The 21,158-nt window shown below is 44.6% G+C and overlaps 1 protein-coding gene across 3 annotated transcripts in view; it reads left to right on the top strand.

The window, feature by feature from the left end:
• Positions 1 to 21,158, top strand: part of NFATC3 (nuclear factor of activated T cells 3) — an 821,290-nt gene that overhangs the window by 170,422 nt on the left and 629,710 nt on the right. For all 3 annotated transcript variants that reach the window (XM_069216237.1, XM_069216233.1, XM_069216234.1), the window contains exon 2: positions 18,631 to 19,762. In XM_069216237.1, coding sequence (XP_069072338.1) covers positions 18,631 to 19,762 — 1,132 coding nt within the window. The remainder of the gene's footprint in view (positions 1 to 18,630; positions 19,763 to 21,158) is intronic.

The following is a 21,158-nucleotide window of genomic DNA, read 5'->3' as shown; positions in this document are numbered from 1 at the left end:
ACAAACATTGTATTTCCCTATAAAGGAATTCCATTCTTTATCAGCCACCTTAGGTGTCACCCCCTCCACATTCCAGGAGATTAATGATAAATTTGTACTGTGTTCGGTCACCATTTCCAGAGGGGCTCCCCATTGTTCATATCCCACCAGTATACTAGGAGCCCCCCGGGTGGAACCACCGAAGTTGGTTCTTTATCAGCTGACCTAGTCAGTCTAACTGATCCAGCGTAAATAGAGGGTAGTAACGATTCAGATTGGGTATCTTGAAGGTAGTGTGTTGTAAACCACGTGTTAGTGGAGCTCGATGTAGGTCAGACCAGGTGTTTCCATTACCTCTTACTACTGGGTGATAGAATAAACCCAGGGGTAGCACTCTAATACCCCCATTCACTTGACTTTTTGCACTAATCAGAGTAAGCAGCGATTGAACACAACTAGGTGACTTAAAGTTCACTATTATACAGTCACCATGTGAAGCTTTTTGCGTGGGAGCCACCCTATGGGCAGTGATAATTTCCTTACAAAGGACTTGTGGCCAGCCCAACTGTTTCCGTAGCTAGTGTGCAACTTTATTTAATAATGAGTTATGCAACTCACATGTTCCTTTAAGTAACCATGGGTCATTCTCTACGATGATAATATATAGGGTGCTTTCTGGAGGAATATTAGGGCGTATATCAGAGGTGTCAAAATACAAACACAGTCTCCGTTTCCTCTGGTCTGCTAACTTGATCTCCTGCCCCTTTCACTTCACCGACAAAATATCTGCTACTTGGGCGTTGGGGGAGTCCCTTAGAGGTTTTGTTAATTGCAGGCGGTTCTCTTTCTTTACTAGTTATTTGTTGAATCACCAATTCCTCTCCATTCCCTCTCCGTCTTGCTCTCTGGGTGTCAAGGATTCCACCAAACTCTTGAGTCCTGCCACTACATCCCTCCCTAGAGTTGGTGGAGGGATCTTTATTATCATAGATAAATTCATATTGTTTAATCATAGCCTCTGTCGAGTTGAGACGCTTGATTAGGGGCTGCAGCTTTAGAATCAAGGATGCTATATAGTTTTTCTTCCATCTGTTCTAATATCACCCCCCTGGGCCTGCCCCATCACATTACCTGCCTCCCTTTTTTGGAATGAGTAGAACGTTGGGCAGCCGACTGATTGCTACCGCAGCTTAAATGTTTTTGATTCTTTTCGGGATCTGGTTGTGACCCTTTCACTCTAGTTACCAGCTCTTTACCCGTGCTATATGTGGAGACTAAATCTAAGGCTCCAGAATCTAGGGGATCATGCTCCTGTCTGAGAGCCTGGTCTAGCTCGTCCACAACTCCCTGGGTCCTAGATGCCCAGAGGCCATCACAGGGCACCACCTCGCTACTACCTCCCCTCCCAGCCTACTCGTCATTGTTTATTGCTCCTAATAGTGAGCCCCCCAGCTCCCCCAGGGGAGGAAAACATATGGAAAATACGGAGAGCCGATGTTCTGCCAACTCATTTTCCTTACCATTATCCCACAGCCCTTACTATGAACTTATCCATACTGGACTTGCAGGAACCTGCTGGCCTTACTAGTTGTCTTGCGACACGATAAAAGGCCCCAAAAACACTTACCAAGAGCTCAAACTCATCTCCCAGCAGTTCCCACTACCCATGTCATCAGAAAAATAAAAAGTCAAATCAGTGGACCCAGCCCAGCCTCTTCCAGGCCCTGTCTTGGCCCGCGCTGCGCGATGCAAAGTTCATTATGCGTGCCTCTGGGCGCCAAGAGAGGCGTGTATGGCTTCCCCTGCCGCCTGGTCTGCTGTGGAATGTAGTGCGGGCCCCCTTCGATCTGCCTAGTTCCCCGCGCAGATTATTCCAACCGCAAGTGCGCCTGACCACCAAATGTTCTTGGTTAGCTTTTTTGATGTATGCAATGGTTACTTATCCAGGACTGATTTCTGTACCATTTTAATGGGCTGGGATTCCACAAACAGTGCACCAGATGGTCGGCCTTTTAGTAACTCACTTTGTTCCTGATTGATCAGAAGTAGCTCCTAAGGTTGGAGACTGCTGCTAAGGAAATTCATGTAGTATTAACAAGAGTTTAGTCACAAAATTGATTTCCATCTGTGTAAGAAGATTGTAATTTCCACAGTTAAATGGTATCTCTCGACTCCTCCATTCAGCATTTAGGAGATCCCATGCTGCCTGCATTGGCTTCCTTGCTTCTAGTTAACAGTGTAGTTGTCTAGTTTCATCTGTAGGTGTGGCACCACAAACAATTTGTATCATACTTACAGCATGGTGCGTCTGGGGAAACAACCATTTAGGATAAGACCTTCCTTTTTGTGCACACATTGAGATTAAACCTCTTAAGAGAAGGATGACTTAAATATAGATTAAAGGTAAGCTTGCCTTCCAAAAGATGCGAGATTTAGTTTTTAAGAGGGGTTCCAAGGCAGGTATTGGTGTGATGATGGGCACCTCACCAGTGAGTGAGCCGGTGAGGTTATCCTGTGAAGGTCATACACTCTGACTAAAGACCTATCTATGACTGTGTTTCCTTTTAAGGTAAAACAACAAGTCAAGTTACCATTCCTCAACTCCTGACCATAACTGGCTGATAAAGTCCAGATGTGATACTTTCTACCCGGGACAGAAGGCTCTTGATAGAACACCATGATGTGCTGCTACTAGCGTGGTGTTGCACGTTAGAAAAACCTCACATACTCCTCTAACTGACCACTGTTCAGAGCAGAAGACTGCTCCACACATCTAGTTTCCTGTAGAGTCTTGGACTCCTTGGGTTCATTGAGCACTAAGTTGTGGGCATGGGATTAGGTCCCTTGACCTAGGCATAGTTGATTTAAAAAAAAAAATAGTACTTTGTATGATTTGAACTGCCTAAAGAAGTTCAACATTTTAAATAAGCATTGTTTTACTTAAAAGGCCAGATACCTACTTAGTCATTTTATACTGTGTTGAAAAATCAGTTGCCTTTTGTACTTTGCGCTCTTTTGTAGTTCTGGTTCGTTCAGTAGCAAGTCCATCTCTCTAGAAGGTGTGATCTTTCCTTCTTTGCCCCTACAGATCATCCTATTAGATTGGAGCAAACATAGCTGGGCTCCTCAAGGGAGTGCTGTTCTGCATTGTGCCCAACAGTGGTAGTAATGTGATTGTGATATGTGGACTTTTGACTTTCAACGTTACTGACTTCTGCTATTAATCACAGATGAACATGAAATATAATGAATTCAGTGTTTGCTCACTTCACTTTAAGGACCAAGTAATTTTAGGTCTCACAAATGTAGTGAAACCCTGAACAGTTTAGCACTTTTTTGAGGACGTATTTACTGTCTTTGTCCCATGCACAGACTTGTGGCACACTGTAGGTGGCTGGGATTATTAGGTTTTCTAGATTTATGGTGATGAACTAAAAAGTGTACTTGATGCTGCCATGCTTCTCCATTTCTTGAGCAGCATAGTACGTGGCTTAACTAGTAAACGGTCCATGTTTATTTTCGTAGAGCCCCTACAATCCATTTTGGAAAGGAGCTCCTATAGGCTCACAGCTAGGAGAGCGACTTAAAATGTTCAGAGTTATATGCTCACACCAGCTGTTTTTAAATGCAAAACGCCATTCAAAGTGGTTCATTCTTTCACATATGGCTGGACTCGACTGCACGGGTAATTCACAGCGCTTCCTTTGTCTTTTGGGAAGTCTTTGCTCTTTGTATGTTCAGCTACTGCTTCACAATGTTTCCAACCTAGTAATCTATTAAAAAAAAAAAAAACATGATGCTCAGTCTGCTGCCAGATCACAGCCCAAGAAGGCCACATAATGTCCATCTTCATTGGGCACACGTCTGTGATTGTTTGTCCTTTGCTTTGTTAAATTTACCACACAATATAGTTTTCTCTTCCTGCTGTCAACGCTAATAAAAAAAAAAACAGGCCAGTAGCCATGACCTATCTCTGCACCCTGATTCCTGTGTTCTTTAACAAGGCAAGGGAGTGTATATGAATGTGAAATATATATTCACTGAAAAAACCGAAAGTTACAGAGACATTATAGTTAAGTTCTGAATTTACTCGTACAAATCAATAGAAATTCAGCAGTTCTAGTTAGTTATTTCTAGTAATGATAACTTGTGCCCTAAGTTAACTATAACTCGTGCTCCGACAAACAGTTTTCTCTAATTTAACTGCGAATGTTTTATCGATATTTGTAATAATGATGTTATAAAACTTGTTATGAGTGCTGTAATATCTGGTGTAATTAGCAGTGCATGGCGAGAGTTATAGTTACCTTAGGGCGCAAGTCATAGTTACTTGAAATAACTATAACTGCTGAAATTCTATCGTTTTGTGCGAGTAACTTCATTAACCTAACTATAACATCCCTGTAACCTTTGGGTTTTTTCAGTGAATTTCTATGTTTTTTTAACGTAAAGTAATTTAAATGACTATTTATTAATCCAACCACTGCTGCACATGCCATAGTCCGTGCACGTCTGGGGTTGTCTGCAGGGCCTGGACTGTGGCTAGGCCCTGCGGCCAACCCACTATAGCCACCCAACCCCGGGCCACTTAGAATGAGAAATGTTCTGACAAACTTAAACAAAAAATTTTGAGAAGTACAAATAGTATGATCACCTTTCTGTTTGTACCTTATATATTTGAAGTTGAAAATAATTTAAAGCTGAGAAATAACTGATACACCTAGACTGGAACCCTTAACAGTCAGTGTGAGGGTCTGAGAACTTAACCACTAGGTCACAGGTAAATCATTACTACACAGTGTCCATACATCTCTGACATTCAGTCTAAAGATGGTGATGGGGAAAAATACGTAAATGTTTCATCATGAGGAATGTTTAACATTCAAAGCAGGAGTCAATAAACAGACCCACTGCCGTATGAGATACCAGGATTTGAACCTTCAGCCTACTGAGTGACAGTCCAAGAGCTTTCTTTACTAGTAGGCCAGACGTTACTCTGTTCTGCTGTGCATCAAAGTGTAACTGTTACATTTGTAGCAAACATCTTGCTAGAGTGATGCTGTGAAATCATTGTATGGAGAGACCATTGAAATAACAATCTCTTTCCCTGTATCATCCATCCCATTATGGCAGCAGTTCCCAAACTGTGCGCTGCGACACGCGGTTGCGCCGTCAGAACTCCCCAGGGACACAGTGCTTCTATTGGTGATACGGACTGCCTGTCATTTCAAAAGCGGTGGCTTCTAAAACTGCAACTTCTAAAACCCAACGAACAACTTAACATGTCTTTAGAACAGAGCCGTACAGTAGTATGAAAAAGAAAGAATCACAGTACAAAAAAATCAAACTTGTTAGGTTTTTGCAGCAGAGATTTGGGAATGACAATAGAGCTTAGAGGCCGATGGGCACCACCTGCTCCTGGCAACAACCTGACCAGACTTCTATCCGATCAACCCAGCTCTCCGTCCCATCTCCTCCGGTCATCTGAGTCCCACACTTGTTTGCGAACAGAAACAATTAATTTTGCAGTACAAAGTTACCTCTCGATTTATGCTTCCATTTCGGAAGGGATGGAGCTAGAAAAGTAATTCAGTCACTGGAAGATAAAGTGGGTTGCTCAAGATCACAGAGCAAGTGGAGAAGCTGGGATTCAAAAAATGGTTGCCAGGGCCTGATATGTATTGTATTCTATTTTGACATTGGTATAGCACTTACTACCCCATAAATGGGGCAGTAAAGCACTTACATTCATTGTGCACAGTGTATTATTGGAACAACATTGCCTTTGCATTGAGCCTATATGCTAAGGGCGTACACTTCATGCCTAACGACCACCAGTGTGGTATTATCATGTTATGGGATGCAGCGCTTGACAGTGTGATGGGTGAGGGAATATGAGTGATGAACAAATTAAATATTTTTGTGCAATGCTGGTAGCTCTGTAGGTCTGGTCATTTTGTTTGTATTCTGCTTTTTTTTTCCTTCTCAATCTAGTATCCTCTGCTGGTTGTGGCGTCTTGTCATCCGTTCTGAGAAGTTATACATGTGGGGGAACGTACCAGTTATAGGGTGGTATGAAAGAGAAAAATCGAAGTGGAAACAAATCAAACATGATCAGTTTTGCAGTTTACATCCTAACATTGCAAAAACCTAGCAAGTCTGATTTATTTGCACTGCGATCCTTTCTATTTTATACTACCGTACAGTTCCATTCTAAAGACATGTTACGTTTAGAACAGTGGTTCCCAACCTGTGGTCCGGGGACCCCTGGGGGTCCGCGAAGCCTTCACAGGGGGTCCGTGACTGCTTAAAAAATAAAACAATATTAACAAATATTGACAAATTAGGTCCCCAGCTTCCAGTAATGACTCAGTCGGGGGTCCCTAGATTCCAATGATGATTCAGGGGGGGTCCCTGTGTTCCATTAATGTTAAAGTGGGGGTCCACAGAAATCAAAAAGGTTGGGAACCACTGGTTTAGAACAAAGCTGTACAGTAGTATGAAAAATAAAGAATCACAGTGCAAATAAATCAAACTTGTTAGTTTTTGTAATGTGCATTTGTGGGCCCCTAGTAACCGATGTGGGAGTGCCATTTGGGAGAGTTATGGAAGAAGCACCAGTCAGCGTCTGGAATGGTTTGGACCAGCACATGATGTTGGCCTGTTACATAGGGAACATGTCAACTTAAACAGGATCAGGAACAATCAGGACAGTGACACAGTGTTATTGCTGTACATTTTCTGTAGCTACTCTAGTAATCACTTCTAAATTCTACAAGGAAAACCAGGTAATAATGAAATCACATACATGGCAACATTTTAGAAGAAGAAAGTGGGAGATTTTCAAAAAAAAGAATTGGGAGAATGTATTTCTCCCATTTAGGCCTGAATCGGGTCTATTGTCATGTGTGGGACTTGTAAGTGTGATGCTGCAGGATCGGATATCAAAAATGTAAATCTTTTTTTTTTTTTTTTTTTTTTTTTTATATAACTTGACAGGGCTTTATTGCCTTCATCCCAATTATTTTCAGGGACGAAAATGGAAGTGATCCCAAGGCCTGGCTTACACCCCCCCACCTGTTTAAAAAAATAAAAAATAAGTGATATCATGTGGAGCCTCGACCAATGACCAATAGGTCGAGAGAGCTGCAGGCCGAAAACGTTTGGAAACCACTGCCCTGTCCCATACACAGATTCCTCCAAAGTAGCCTACAATACTTGATTCGGTAGAGACTTCAATAGGAATCAAACATTTTATCTTAGCTGATTCAACTAAAAATAACCGCAGGCATTCGTTTTTCATTAACTTTAGCGAGACAAACCAAACAGACCTGTGGTAAGTGTTATTCAAGTTTGAAATTGACATTTCAATCCAGCCTAAAAATGTCATCAGTGGATCTTTTCACAATGAGATAAGACTTGATAGTATTTATTCTGATTCTCCTGGGCATAGTTTTCATTTAGCTTCTTATTGTGTATATTCCATTTTCACCACTGTTATGCATCTTGTCCAGATGATGTTTTCTATTGTTTGGATGGGGTAGTACTTGTGGCAGTTGGGCTGCTCTTTGTTCAAATATGGCTGGTTAAAGTTGACTCTATCTTTGGAACCTGAACATCTTCCTGGACAGTGCCGTCTGCATCCTTGCCTTAGTGCTGCTATGCAGCTGTTGGCCACATGCATCTTTTAAGAATAGCTTCCTCAGCCCCCTACTTTAACCTCTTAGCTGCGGGGCCTCACGCCCCCCCCCCCCCCCCCCACCCACCCACCACCACCACCACCCAAGGCTGAGCCTTTTTTTGGCATTTGGCGTAGTTTGCGCTTAGGCCTTTATAACGCTTGGTCCACATAAGCTATCCACGCCAATTTCGTCCTTTTTCCCAACGTCCTAGGGATTCTAAAGGTACCCAGAGTCTGTGGGTTCCCCTGGAGGAGACCAAGAAATTAGCCAAAATACAGCTAAAATTTTGTTTTTTTCAAAGAAATGGGAAAAAAGGGCTGCCGAAGAAGGCTTGTGGTTTTTCCCTTGAAAATGGCACCAACAAAGGGTTTGGGGTGCTAAAATCACCATCTTCCCAGCTTTCAGGAACAGACAGACTTGAATCAGAAAAACAAATTTTTCAACACAATTTTGGCATTTTACTGGGACATACTTCATTTTTACTATTTTTGGTGCTTTCAGCCTCCTTCCAGTTAGTGACAGGAATGGGTGTGAAACCAATACTGGATCCCGAAAACCTAAGCATTTCTGAAAAGTAGACAGAATTCTGAATTCAGCAAGGGGTCATTTGTGTAGATCCTACAAGGTTTCCCTACAGAACATAACAGCTTAAATAAAACAAATATTGAAATTGATCTGAAAAAAACAGCCATTTTTCTCCACATTCTAGTCTGGAACTTTTTCCTGCGATGTCATATGTTTTAAAGCAATATACTGTTACGTGTGCTGGACTCTTCAGGTTGCAGGGATATATACGGCTTGTGAGTTCATCAAGATCCCTAGGTACCCAGAGCCAATAACTGAGCTGCACCTTGCAATAGGTTTTCATTCTATACCAGGTATACAGCAATTCATTTGCTGAATTATAAAGAGTGAAACATAGGTATCAAGAAAACCTTTGAATTTCCAAAATGGGCATAAGATAAGGTGTTGGGAAGCAGTGGTTATTTGCACATCTCTGAATTCCGGGGGGGCCCATACTAGCATGTTCATTACAGGCCATTTCTCAAATAGACGTCTTTTTTCACACTCTGTCTTACATTTGGAAGCTAAAAATGTAGAGAAAGACAAGTGGCAATAACAATTGTTGTGCTATTCTGTGTTCCCCCACGTTTCCCAATAAAAATGGTACCTCACTTGCGTGGGTAGGCCTAATGCTCGCGACAGGAAAGGCAACATGGACACATCACATTTTTACATTGAAATCTGACGTGTTTTTTTCAAAGTGCCTAGCTGTAGATTGTGGCCTCTAGCTCAGCCGGCACCTACGGAAATCTACCAAACCTGCGCATTTTTTGAAAACGAGACACCTAGGCGAATCCAAGATGGGTTGACTTGTGGGGCTCTCACCAGGTTCTGTCACCCAGAATCCTTTGCAAACCTCAAAATGTGACCCAAAAAACACTTTTTCCTCACATTTCGGGGACAGAAAGTTCTGGAATCTGAGAGGAGCCACAAATTTCCTTCCACCCAGTATTCCCCCAAGTCGCCTGATAAAAATGGTACCCCACTTGTGTGGGTAGGCCTAGCGCCTGCGACAGGAAATGCTCCAAAACACAATGTGGCTAATCACATTTTCCTAAAAAAAAAAAACACAAAAAAAAACAGAGCTGTTTTTTGCAAAGTGCCTAGCTGTGTATTTTGGCCTCTAGCTCAGCCGGCACCTAGGGAATCCTACCAAACCTGTGCATTTTTTAAAACTAGACACCTAGGGGAATCCAAGATGGGTTGACTTGTGGGACTCTCACCAGGTTCTGTTACCCGGAATCCTTTGCAAACCTCAATATTTGGAAGAAAAAAACACTTTTTCCTCACATTTCAGTGATAGAAAGTTCTGGAATCTGAGAGGAGCCACAAATTTCCTTCCACCCAGCGTTCCACCACATCCCCCCAATAAAAATGGTACCTCACTTGTGTGAGTAGGCCTAGTGCCCGCGACAAGAATAGATCACACAACGGTCAATGTTGGTCCTTACATGAGGCAGCTGTTGACCCTGAGATGATCCATTCCTGATGCAGGCACTAGGTATAGGCACTCAAGTGGGGTAGTGTTTTTATCAGGACAGGCGAGGAATCACTGGGTGGTAGGAATTTTGTGGATCCCAGCATATTCCTGTAGTTTGTGTGACAGAAATGCAAGAAAAATAGTTTTTGTTTTTATTCAACATTTCAGCTTTGCAGGGTATTCTGGGTAAGAACATTTTGGGGAATCCACACAAGTCACACCTCTGTGGACTCCCCCAGATGTCTAGTTTCCAGAAATGTTTGGGTTTAGTATGTTTCCCTATATGGCCGCTGAGGCCAGGACCAAAAACACAGGTGCCTGCCTTACAAAACCAGTTTGTTTTGTGCTAGATAAGTTTGATGTCTCCACAATACGATTTGGGCGGTGGAATTTGGGGCTGAACTAAATTGGGGAGCTCCGAAGAGATCTCTCTCTCTCTCTCTCTCTCTCTCTCTCTCTCTCTCTCTCTCTCTCTCTCTCTCTCTCTCTCTCTCTCTCTCTCTCTCTCTCTCTCTCTCTCTCTCTCTCTCTCTCTCTCTCTCTCTCTCTCTCTCTCTCTCTCTCTCTCTCTCTCTCTCTCTCTCCCAGAGTCTGCGCCATTGTCCTATCCCTCAGATGCTGTCTCAGTATCTGCTGTCTCAATCTCTGATCCTATGTCAGAGCCGTCCTCTATAACCCGAGTGATGGCGTCAGCAGAAGTCATCCATCAAGATTCCATCTCTGCTATTGGCCAAACTGTTGCTCTAAAACACTAGCCTACGTAGACAGTCACAAAATTGCAGGTTCGTGTGATACGTGCAACAGTAGAGGCCACCTTACCTGTGCTTCTTCCCTCAATCAGCACATTCTTTCAAGACACTCAAACACCTGTCACATACCATTCGTCACAGTCTTTATCACCTCCTGCGCCCAGTCCAACAATCATTATCGGTGCTCCCACTCCCATGTCCTTCTCCTCTGATTCCCTCATTACAACCCAGCAAAAGTGCCCTTCACCTCTACATAACCACCCCCAACCCCGTACATACATTTCATTTGTATTACATCGCAGGTAATGGCAGACTTCACTAATGTACTCAGCTATTTACATACAACACAGATTTGCTCTTTGCAGTAGGCATATAAACCTTCTGCGCTTCTTTATGGCACTAAAACTGCTACTAGACAAAAGTCTGATCCTTTTGTAGCAGAACCATAATCACAAGACTTAATCGACTTTTTTATTGCTGCCTAAAAGTTACAGTTGAAATTTGTCCGTTGAAGTATGTGCATTGCTGTGAAGGCGCACGCTGCTACTGCAAGACAACTGGTAGCAAATATATATTTCTGATGGATACAACTACCTGTGGATTCCTCACTCATTGAATTTTCCCCATGCGCCAGCATCTGACGGAAATTTTCTCCTAGCTTCTCCATGTCGACGAGGACGTCACAATTGCCCGGCTCCCACGCGACGCCGTCTGAAGTCATACAGGCAATAAGAGGTCCTCGCCGGCGTGCTGACGTCAGTTCCCTTTTTTCCGTGCCTTCGAGCGACGGTTATTCTTCGAGGGAGCAACTGTTTCTGCTGCTTAGTTACAGTACTGTTTCTATCAAAATGTCACAGCGAAAGTCGGGCTTTAAGCCTTGTAGAGAGTGCGGAGGCAAGATGTCGGTGACAGACCCACATGTGGATTGCTTGTGGTGTCTGAGCTCCGACCATGAAGTGGAGAAATGTGAATCCTGTCAACGCATGAATCCTAAGATGTTGAAGGAACGGGAGGCAAAGCTGTTTTTGGCGAAGTCCAAAAAGAAGGAAAAGCGGCACCGGCGCAGATCGTCATCACCGAAATCTCATCGACGTCACCGTGACTCCCGGTGCCGTCGTGATTCTCGACGCCATTCGAGTGGAGAGCGTTCACGCTCGAGGTCACCTTCGGTTCGGCGCCGTAAGTCATGGGAGGTTAGTCCCACCATCACTCTTCAGCCGTAGATGCCTCCCACTTCTCTGACTTCTCCGCCGTCTGTCTTCGAGGTCGTACCTCAACAGGATCCTGAGTTTTCACCTGCACAATCAGAGATGCCTGGGCCGGCACCGTTATCACCTCGGGCGCAGGCTCCGCAATATCCATCATTCCCAGCGCCAGGTGCTGATAGTTCCGCATTTCTTAATGTGATGTTTGCCATTTTTCAACAGATGGCTCCGGGTGGTGGTCCAGCTGGTCCTTCGGGGCCATTGGCTTTTAATATGGGTGCCCCGGCTTCTTTACGACCGGCACCTTTCATGACCTTCCTTTCAATGGGAGGTTCTGGCTCGGCGCCGGTTCCTTTGGCGTCGCCTACAAGACCTGCGACTCCGATGAAAACTGCGGTCTCTGCGCCGGAGGGTTCTTCACCATCTCGTCCTCTGCCTCAGTCGGCGCCGAAAAAGCCCACGCGCCGATGGATCCGGCGTCGGATGGACCAGAGGATCGGCGTCAGACGAGGTCGTCGGCGGACGCCTCGTCGACGCCAAGGATCGTGGCCAGGATTCATTCTAGGAGGCTAGCTCTTCGCCTCCTTGAGGAACAGGAGTATAACAGGCAGGCCTTGGAGGAGGGTGAGATTGAGGAGCCTCTGACAGATCTTCATGGTTTGGACACTGCTAGTGGCTTGGACACTTCCTCAGAGTGGGACATGACATCTCCTGGGGAATATACAGAGGAGGCTGCTTCTTTCCACTCTGTTTTAAGGAAAGCAGCTGACTTTTTAGGCCTTCCCCTCCCAGTGGCTGAGGCGAAACCCAACATTTTGACTGAAGTACTACATCCGGCTTCGGCTATTGCAGAACCTCTTTTGTCTTTTAATGAGGCTCTCCTTGATCCAATTATGGAGATTTGGAAAAAGCCAGTGACATCTACGGCTGTTAACAGGACAGTAGCGCGCAGATATCGTGTGGCTCCTGCGGATCCAGGTTTTTGTCGAGGCACCCGACTCCAGAAAGCTTGGTTGTGCAAGCTTCATGTTCCTCACGTACTGCTCCAGGTTCCTTTCTGGGTGTTCCTTCGGACAGAGATTCTAAAAAGATGGACCAGTCTTCAAAAAAGACTTTCTCTTCTTGTAGTATGGCCCTTAAGTCCACGAATGCCACATGTATCTTGGGCAGATACATCTGTGCCCTTATGGAAGAGGTCAAGTCATCTCATTCTGGATTACCTCAGGAGGTGTTGGGCCTTGTGTCGGATGCTCAGGCTGCGGCGACCCAAGTAATCCAGTCAGGGCTGGACACAACTGATTCTGTGGCCAGGGCTATGGGCACCACTGTCGCTACGAGAAGACAGGCCTGGCTTTGTTTTTCAGGTTTTTCACCAGATGTTCAGTTGGCCCTGCTTGATCTACCCTTTGATGGGGATAAACTTTTTGGGTCAAAGGCGGACTCTGCCCTTGAAAGGTTTAAAGAAAGTAGAGCCACAGCAAAATCTTTGGGCTGCAGGCCTCCTTCTCTGTTTCTTCACAATTGTTCAGAAGGTTTAGGGGGTTTGGTTGTGGCTCCTCCTTTTGGGGCAGGTTTCAACAGCAAGCCACCACTGCCCTCCCCTATAGATCGTACAGGGGGAGGGGTAGGGTTCGAACCAGAGGGGCCACCCAGCAGCACTCTGCCTCTTCCTCTGGAGGGGTGCAGCACGGAAAGCAGCCTTAGTCATCCTCCAATTCCTTTGCATACTACTCTTGTAGGGGGGAGGTTAATGTACTTTCTCCACTTGTGGGAGGCAATAACATCGGACTCCTGGGTCAACAGTATTGTGGGGAAAGGCTATGCCCTTCCCTTTCGGGAGTTTCTACCCCCCCATCCCGCCCGTCCATCCTTCTGTTTGGAAGAACATCTCCTATTGCTAGAACAGGAGATTCTAGTCCTCCTTTCAAAGGGTGCAGTGGAGTTGGTTCCAGAGCAGGAGAGGGGTCAGGGTTGTTATTCAAGATATTTCCTGATCCCCAAGAAGGATGGTCGGTTGAGACCAATCCTGGACCTGAGGATTTTTAATTGGTTCCTCAAACAGGAAAAGTTAAAGATGCTGACCCTAGCACAGGTGCTTTTGGCGTTGAACGAAGGAGATTGGCTGGTGCCTGTCGACTTGCAAAATGCTTACTTTCATATCCCAAAACTCAAGTCGCACAGGAAGTATTTCCAGTTTGGGGTGAGGTCGCAACACTATCAGTTTGCGGTCCTTCCGTTTGGTCTTACTTCAGCACCTCGAGTCTTCACAAAGGTGATGGCGGTGGTTGCAGCAGAGCTCAGGAGGAAGGGGATAGCAGTATTTCCTTACCTAGACGATTGGTTGATCAAGCCCTAGTCTCCGGAGCTTGTGCTGCGTCACCTGCAGTCGACAACCCAGTTGTTGTTCGATCTGGGCTTTTCGGTGAACGTGCCCAAATCTCACCTGGAGCCCCCTCAACGTCTCCTGTTCATAGGGGCGTACTGGACACAACATTGAATCGTGCCTTTCCTCCGCCCCAGCGGATTCAGGACATTTAGGCGTTGGTTCCAATGTTTCAAAGTGGAGCGGTCATTCCAGTCCTCAAGGTCCTTCTTCTGCTCGGTCTGTTTGCTTCTTGCATTCTGTTGGTCACTCATCCACGCTGGCACATGAGGGCTCTTCAGTGGTGCCTCTGAAAGCAGTGGTCTCAATACAAAAGGGATCTCAAGGGATCGGTAAAGATTTCCAGAGACGCTGCAGCGGATCTTCGATGGTGGGCTGCGGACTGCAACCTTTCCCAAGGAAGGCCGTTATCGCTGCCTTCTCCCGTGGCCACAGTGATAACGAATGCTTCCACTCTAGGGTGGGGAGCTCATCTGGGGGACCTGGAGGTCAAAGGTCATTGGTCTCCAGTGGAACAGATGTTTCACATAAATCTGTTGGAATTGCGGGCGATACGCCTGGCTCTCAAGGCCTTCCTCCCTTCCCTTCGCGGTCAGTCAGTCCAGGACCTGACAGACAACACTACAGCGATGTGGTACATCAACAAGCAGGGAGGAGTAGGGTTGTACCGTCTCTGCAGAGAAGCTCTTCGGCTATGGTCCTGGGCAAGGGACCATCGGATTTGCTTGGTAGCAAACCATCTGGCCGGAGTCTTGAACGTGCGTGCGAACAGTCTCAGTCGGCACATCTCGATCGATCACGAGTGGCGTCTTCATCCAGATCTAACCCTGTACATCTTCCAGATGTGGGGATTCCCTCAGGTAAATCTTTTTGCCACTCAGGAGAACGCGCACTGTCCGTTGTTCTGCAGCCTCCAGTATCCGGTGCAAGGAACGTTGGGGGACGCGTTTCAGATGTCCTGGTACGGCCAGTTGCTTTACGCGTTTCCCACCATACCCTTGATTCCTCGGGTTCTGAGGAAAATTCGCCAAGACCGGGCCCAAGTCATCTTAATAGCTCCGGATTGGCCAAGAAGGGTGTGATATTCATATCTTCTCCAACTCTCACTGTGCCCCCGCTCTGTCTCCCTCACAGGGCAGACCTCCTCTCACAATCGCAGGGGCAGGTTTTACACCCCCACCTCCAGAGCCTGCACCTTCATGCATGGAGATTGAACGGGGCAACCTGAGTTCCTTTTCTCTCCCACCCGTGGTGGTGGATGTTATTTTATCGGCCAGGCGACACTCCACTAAATCTATCTACGCTAGCAGGTGGGCTAAATTTGTGAATTGGTGTGGAGAGAAGCAAATTGATCGTTTACGTGCCCAGTTATCGGTTATTTTGTCTTTTGCGTTATCCTTGGCTCAGAGGGGTTGTGCAGGTCCGACAGTTAAGGGCTACTTGTCGGCTCTGTCAGCCTTTCTGTGTCTGCCTGATCAACCCTCTTTATTTAAATCCCCGTTAGTTTTGAGGTTCATAAAGGGCCTGACTAATAGATATCCTCCCACTCCTTTCATTATGCCTCAGTGGGATTTAAACCTAGTTTTAACATTTCTTATGGGCTCACCGTTTGAGCCGATGCGTTCTTGCCCCTTAAGGCTATTGGTTCTAAAAACTGTTTTCCTTGTTGCCATTACTTTGGCTAGAAGGGTGAGTGAGCTACAGGCTCTTTCTGTTAAGCCCCCATACACATCCTTTTATGGGGGTAAGGTGGTGTTAAGGACCAAGGCTGCTTTCTTGCCGAAGGTTGTTTCACCCTTCCATATGGGTCAGTCTACTACACTCTCCTCTTTTTATCCTCCACCTCATCCTTCGAAAGAGGAAGAAAGACTGCATCGTCTGGACCCGAGAAGAGCACTGAGCTGCTTCGTCGACAGAACGAAGGAGTTCAGATTGGAAGATCAGCTCTTCATTGGGTACGTGGGAAAGAGGAAAGGAAAGGCAGTCCACAAGAGAAAACTCTCCAGGTGGGTCATTCTTTGCATTAAGCTGTGTTACTCTCTGGCAAAGAAGGAACCACCTGATGGAATAAGAGCTCATTCCACCAGAGCTAAGTCAGCCTCTTCGGCCCTAGCTAGAGGTGTTCCTGTGGTTGACATCTGGAAGGCCGCAACTTGGTCATCCCTCCACACTTTTGCGAAGCATTACTGCTTGGATTCGGAGATGAGGAGGGATGGCCATTTTGCACGGTCGGTGCTGCAGGATTTCTTGGTCTGACCATTCAGGCACCCTCCACCGAGTGCGGTACTGCTTTGGGACTCTATTCAATGAGTGAGGAATCCACAGGTAGTTGTATCCATCAGAAGAACAAGTTACTTACCTTCGGTAACGCCTTTTCTGGTGGATACACTAGCTACCTGTGGATTCCTCACGGTCCCACCTGCCTCCCCGTTGCCTGTCTGGTCTTACCAAGATTTCCTTGGGTGAGCACCTGTAAGTCATTGATTTGTTTATACTGATGCAGATGTTATACATGCTTGTGTTATTTATATATATATATATATATATATATATATATATATATATATATAATCTATATCTCTATTTTTTTTATATGTATATTTTTTTTTGTATATATGCATATTTATACGAATGTTTTTCTATTTAATTGAATTAAATATTATGGTATAAGATTTTATTTGATGTGTTCGTATCAGTAATGTTTTGTTGATATTTACCTGTTCGCCTCAAAGGCACGTAAAAATGTTGATAGCTGACGTCAGCACGCCGGCGAGGACCTCTTATTGCCTGTATGACGTCAGACGGCATTGCGTGGGAGCCAGGCAATTGTGACGTCCTCGTCGATGTGCAGAAGCTAGGAGAAAATTTCCGTCGGATGCTGGCGCATGGGGAAAATTCAGTGAGTGAGGAATCCACAGGTAGCTAGTGTGTCCACCAGAAAAGGCGTTACCGAAGGTAAGTAACTTGTTCATATACAGAGATCACTTTTATATGTGGGTCTGGTTTTCCTGGGGGCCAATCGCAGCCCCCAAGGGAACCACACATGCATTGACAAAGTGATATAGATATATATATATATATATATATATATATATATATATATGTGTGTAGATATATATATATATATATATATATATGTAGATATATATATATATATATATTAGTAGTTGTATGGCTTCCCTGGGGGGTGTTTTCTGAGGGGGCCGACCCCCCCCCCCTCTAAGTGAAATGCCTGGTGTCATCGAGGGCCAGGAAACACGTTCAGGAAGGCCTCGTGTGAAAGGGGAGAGTCTCCCCTTTCATACGAGGTCTTCCCGAACGTCGGGATTGCCACTTGGGCCCGTTTTCCCCATCGGCCAGTAACAACACTGTGATGTCAGCGTGCCTCGTGCAGACTGACATCCCAAAGGGGCGGGTGGGGGGGTGGGGGTAGACACTGAAGATCTTCCATGTCTCCCGGGGGTTTAAAAAAATAAAAAGTAATCCTCGGGTGCTTTTTTCTTTTTTTAACCCTCTCCCTGGTGTTTGCCACTGGTCGTGAACCGCAACAAAAGGGTTTAAACTCTGCAATGTATTTTTTTTTTTTTGGGGGCTTTCGCCTACCCATGCGCGCGAAGTGCCAGGCCAAAACTCCCACTGACCTCCTCTCCACTGGGTTAAATATCTGTGTTCTTCTCTGCCACGTTTGTCCTGCAGTAACTATGGAACATCTACACACTTGAGTGAATGCAGGAGTAAGCATGCATGCGACTGAAGCAAGAATATAATAATGGGGACTTTATTGTCAATAACACATGCTGCTCCACTAGGTTGATGGGTTTAACCTTATCTGATGCTTCTTGGTCCTCAAACCTCCAGGTGCACCACGCTAATTCTTTCCAGCTGCAAAATGTTAGCTTTATTTTAAATTTTTTTTTGTTTTCAGCATTTATCTGGTTGATGAATCCCAAACAGGGAGTATGTCATCAATCAGTTGTTCTTCAACTATCCCAGACTCATCCATGTTTATTCCAGCACTCGGAAGGGATTGTGATCTGAGAAGTCACACCACTGTCTAAAATTCCTATATTAATAAGTAAATAAAGAAACAAATTGAGCATAAATGTCAGTGCACATCACTTGTGTAGTTTGGAAGGTAGTGGAACTTGCAGTTTTGGCTGGCTTAAACTTTTACATTGTTTTTTTTAACTCCAGCAGTTCAAGTTAATTTCTAAACATCCACTATATTAACAAGTTAATAAGTCAACTTAGACATGCAGACTCATAAAGAAAGAATTGTGAAATAAGGGCACAAGCAAGATAAACAGTGTGATTATACTTATACTGTATCTATAAGGACCCATAAACCTCCATTTAGCAGTAGATGTACTAAGTTACTTTTTTTGTTGACACTTTGTCCGGGATACAGCAGCCTGGTGAATCTACTGTTATGTTTTGTATGCATCGAGCTTAGCACTTCTTTGTTTTGCTGCTAATAAGTGGTTTGGTGAGCACATATTGTAGTAGGATTGTTGTGTATTAACTTTAAAGACCTAGTTTCTTATTCTGATGCAGTTATTGAAGTGTTTCTGTTATTTTTCTCATTCAGATCTTGAACCAGATGATTGTTCATCCTTTTACATCTTTAATGTGGAGCAGCCTCAGACTGCAGGAAATCAGCCTATTGTTATCCCTCGCTATGGAACACAGTCGCACTGTTCGACATTGTCTCCTAATCGATTTCAAGGTCACAAGAACTATGAAGGAGCTTGTGATATTCCAGATTCTAAATACAGTCCTGTAGGGGGTCCTAAGCCATTTGAGTGTCCAAGTATTCAGATTACATCAATTTCTCCCAATTGTCATCAAGGAATAGAAACCAGTGAAAATGAACTTCAAGCAAATAGACCAGAAAGTGATTTTATGGACAGACCTTCTAGAGTCCAACTGTATCTTCCCCTTGAATCACCCTACAGGGAAACATCTCTCAGTCCAAGTCCTGGTAGTAGCATTTCATCAAGGAGCTGGTTCTCTGATGCTTCCTCCTGTGAGTCCATGTCTCATATATATGATGATGTTGATTCTGAGCTGAATGAAGCTGCAGCCCGATTTACATTGGGATCTCCTTTAGCTTCTCCTAATGGTTCTCCAAGAGGCTGTCCAGGAGAAGAATCTTGGCAGCCACCCTTTGGGTTTGGTTCATCCTTGTCACCTAGGCAGTCCCCCTGCCATTCTCCAAGGACAAGCATCACAGATGAAAATTGGCTTAGTCCTAGACCAACCTCAAGACCTTCTTCTAGGCCTACATCACCCTGTGGGAAAAGACGACACTCCAGTGCAGATATTTGTTACGCTGGGCCACTTTCACCTCACCATTCTCCCACTCCTTCTCCAGGTCATTCTCCTAGAGGAAGTGTAACCGAAGAGACTTGGCTAAGCACTTCTCTCCATGCAGGGCAAAATCTAAGTCCAGGACTTCTACAATTTCAGTGCTGTACAGAGACGGACATCCCTCTAAAAACTAGAAAGACCTCAGAAGATCAAACCGCAAATTTATCAGGAAACATGGATCCCTGCTCTGAAGACCAAGGTAGTTTGTCGCCGTCTCTTGAACCTTCAGTTGGTGATGGTACAGGATCGCAGCATCCCTTGAAGAAAGATTTATCTGGTGAGCAATATCTTTCTGTTCCGTCACACTTTACATGGAACAAACCAAAGCCTGGGCACACACCTATTTTTCGGTAAGTATTAGTTTAATATTTTTGCTTAGTTTTACAAATGTGCTTTTCTTTTTATTTGGCTTTCTATGGTGTGCTGTTCAGTGCTTTAGTTTTGTTATGCTTAGGATTTTACACAATGTGGAATGTTTAGAAGTCCATTTTCTAAAATGTTTGCCCATGCATATCAAAAGTGCATTAATTCTGCCTAATTGTTTTTAATCTGACTTGCCTCCTTTATTAATAGTAGTATTGTGTTTATTTCTGTAAAGGCAGGTTTCCTCTTTTACCTCTGGGATCTTACCACTGCGCTGGCAGTAGGACTGTTTTAAAAGCAATCACTGCATGCAGCGCACTACTAACTCAAGTTAGCTCATGCAATGCATACCAGCAGTCAGGGTCTCTGCAGTTGAACTCTGGGAGATGTCATGAGGCTTCCTGGAGGATGGGTATAGCCTGTGACTCCACCCACCACCATGACACTCTTCATATTCTACCACAGGGTTTGATGGGACTTCTGCTTAGAAATGGAGTTGTGCAGTATGAATCACTGCACCTTGTTTCCATGCTGATTTATTTTCAGTACATACACTATTGCCATGTTAAGCATCATGTAAAAACAAATCAGCATCTTTGGTTTCATGATTCATTGTACATTTTTCAATTTCTAATGTTATACCTCTCTCTAGGTGTTCCTCGTACGATAACATACAATACATTGTATCAGTGTTTGTAGGTTCACCAGATAAAAGTTCACATGTGTGCTTGCCACTCTGTGCCTATTGAGACCACAAATTGCCAGTTCATTCAAGGCAGCTGCACTCTGTTAGAGAAATGAACTGATTTCTTTATAGTCTGTGATATGGCTCTCTTATGTTCCTTCTTGTACCCCTGGTGTACTTTATATTTGACATGAGAACATGATGGTATTGTTGTCCCCCTCCACCAGTACAAAAGGCAAGGGTGACTGATAGGTGTATTAAACAAAAGTCTAATCTGAGGGTTGTTGCACTAATGTTTAGAATTTCAGCAGGTATTGGAAATATTAAAACCCAGTTTGACCCTTTGGGAAGCTGGGCAACTGCAGTATTAAAAATCAATACATAATATAGCTTCGTAGTGAGTGCTTATGACTACAACACTAATGTCCCAATACATTTTCAAAATATGCACTGAGATGGCCAGTCTACCCTGTCATGTGATACTTGCAGAGGGCTAGAACTGTGTTTTGGCAGCTATGGATCGGTCTATTAAAGTGAACAGTCTACGCAAATTTGATAGAGACTTCTAATCGCAGATTCCTTGTCTCGGAATTATCCCCAGGCGTCAGACTGGATCTGGAAAATGTTCGAGCATTATCCATGCACACTGGTAGGTGACGTTGCTCGTCTCCATATAGCATCATTGGCATTATCCACAC

The sequence above is a fragment of the Pleurodeles waltl genome, chromosome 12 (genome assembly GCF_031143425.1).
Source record: "Pleurodeles waltl isolate 20211129_DDA chromosome 12, aPleWal1.hap1.20221129, whole genome shotgun sequence".
NCBI classification, from domain to species: domain Eukaryota; kingdom Metazoa; phylum Chordata; class Amphibia; order Caudata; family Salamandridae; genus Pleurodeles; species Pleurodeles waltl.
The sequence above is the reverse complement of the archived record's forward strand: the minus strand, read 5'-3'. Positions and strand labels throughout refer to the sequence as shown.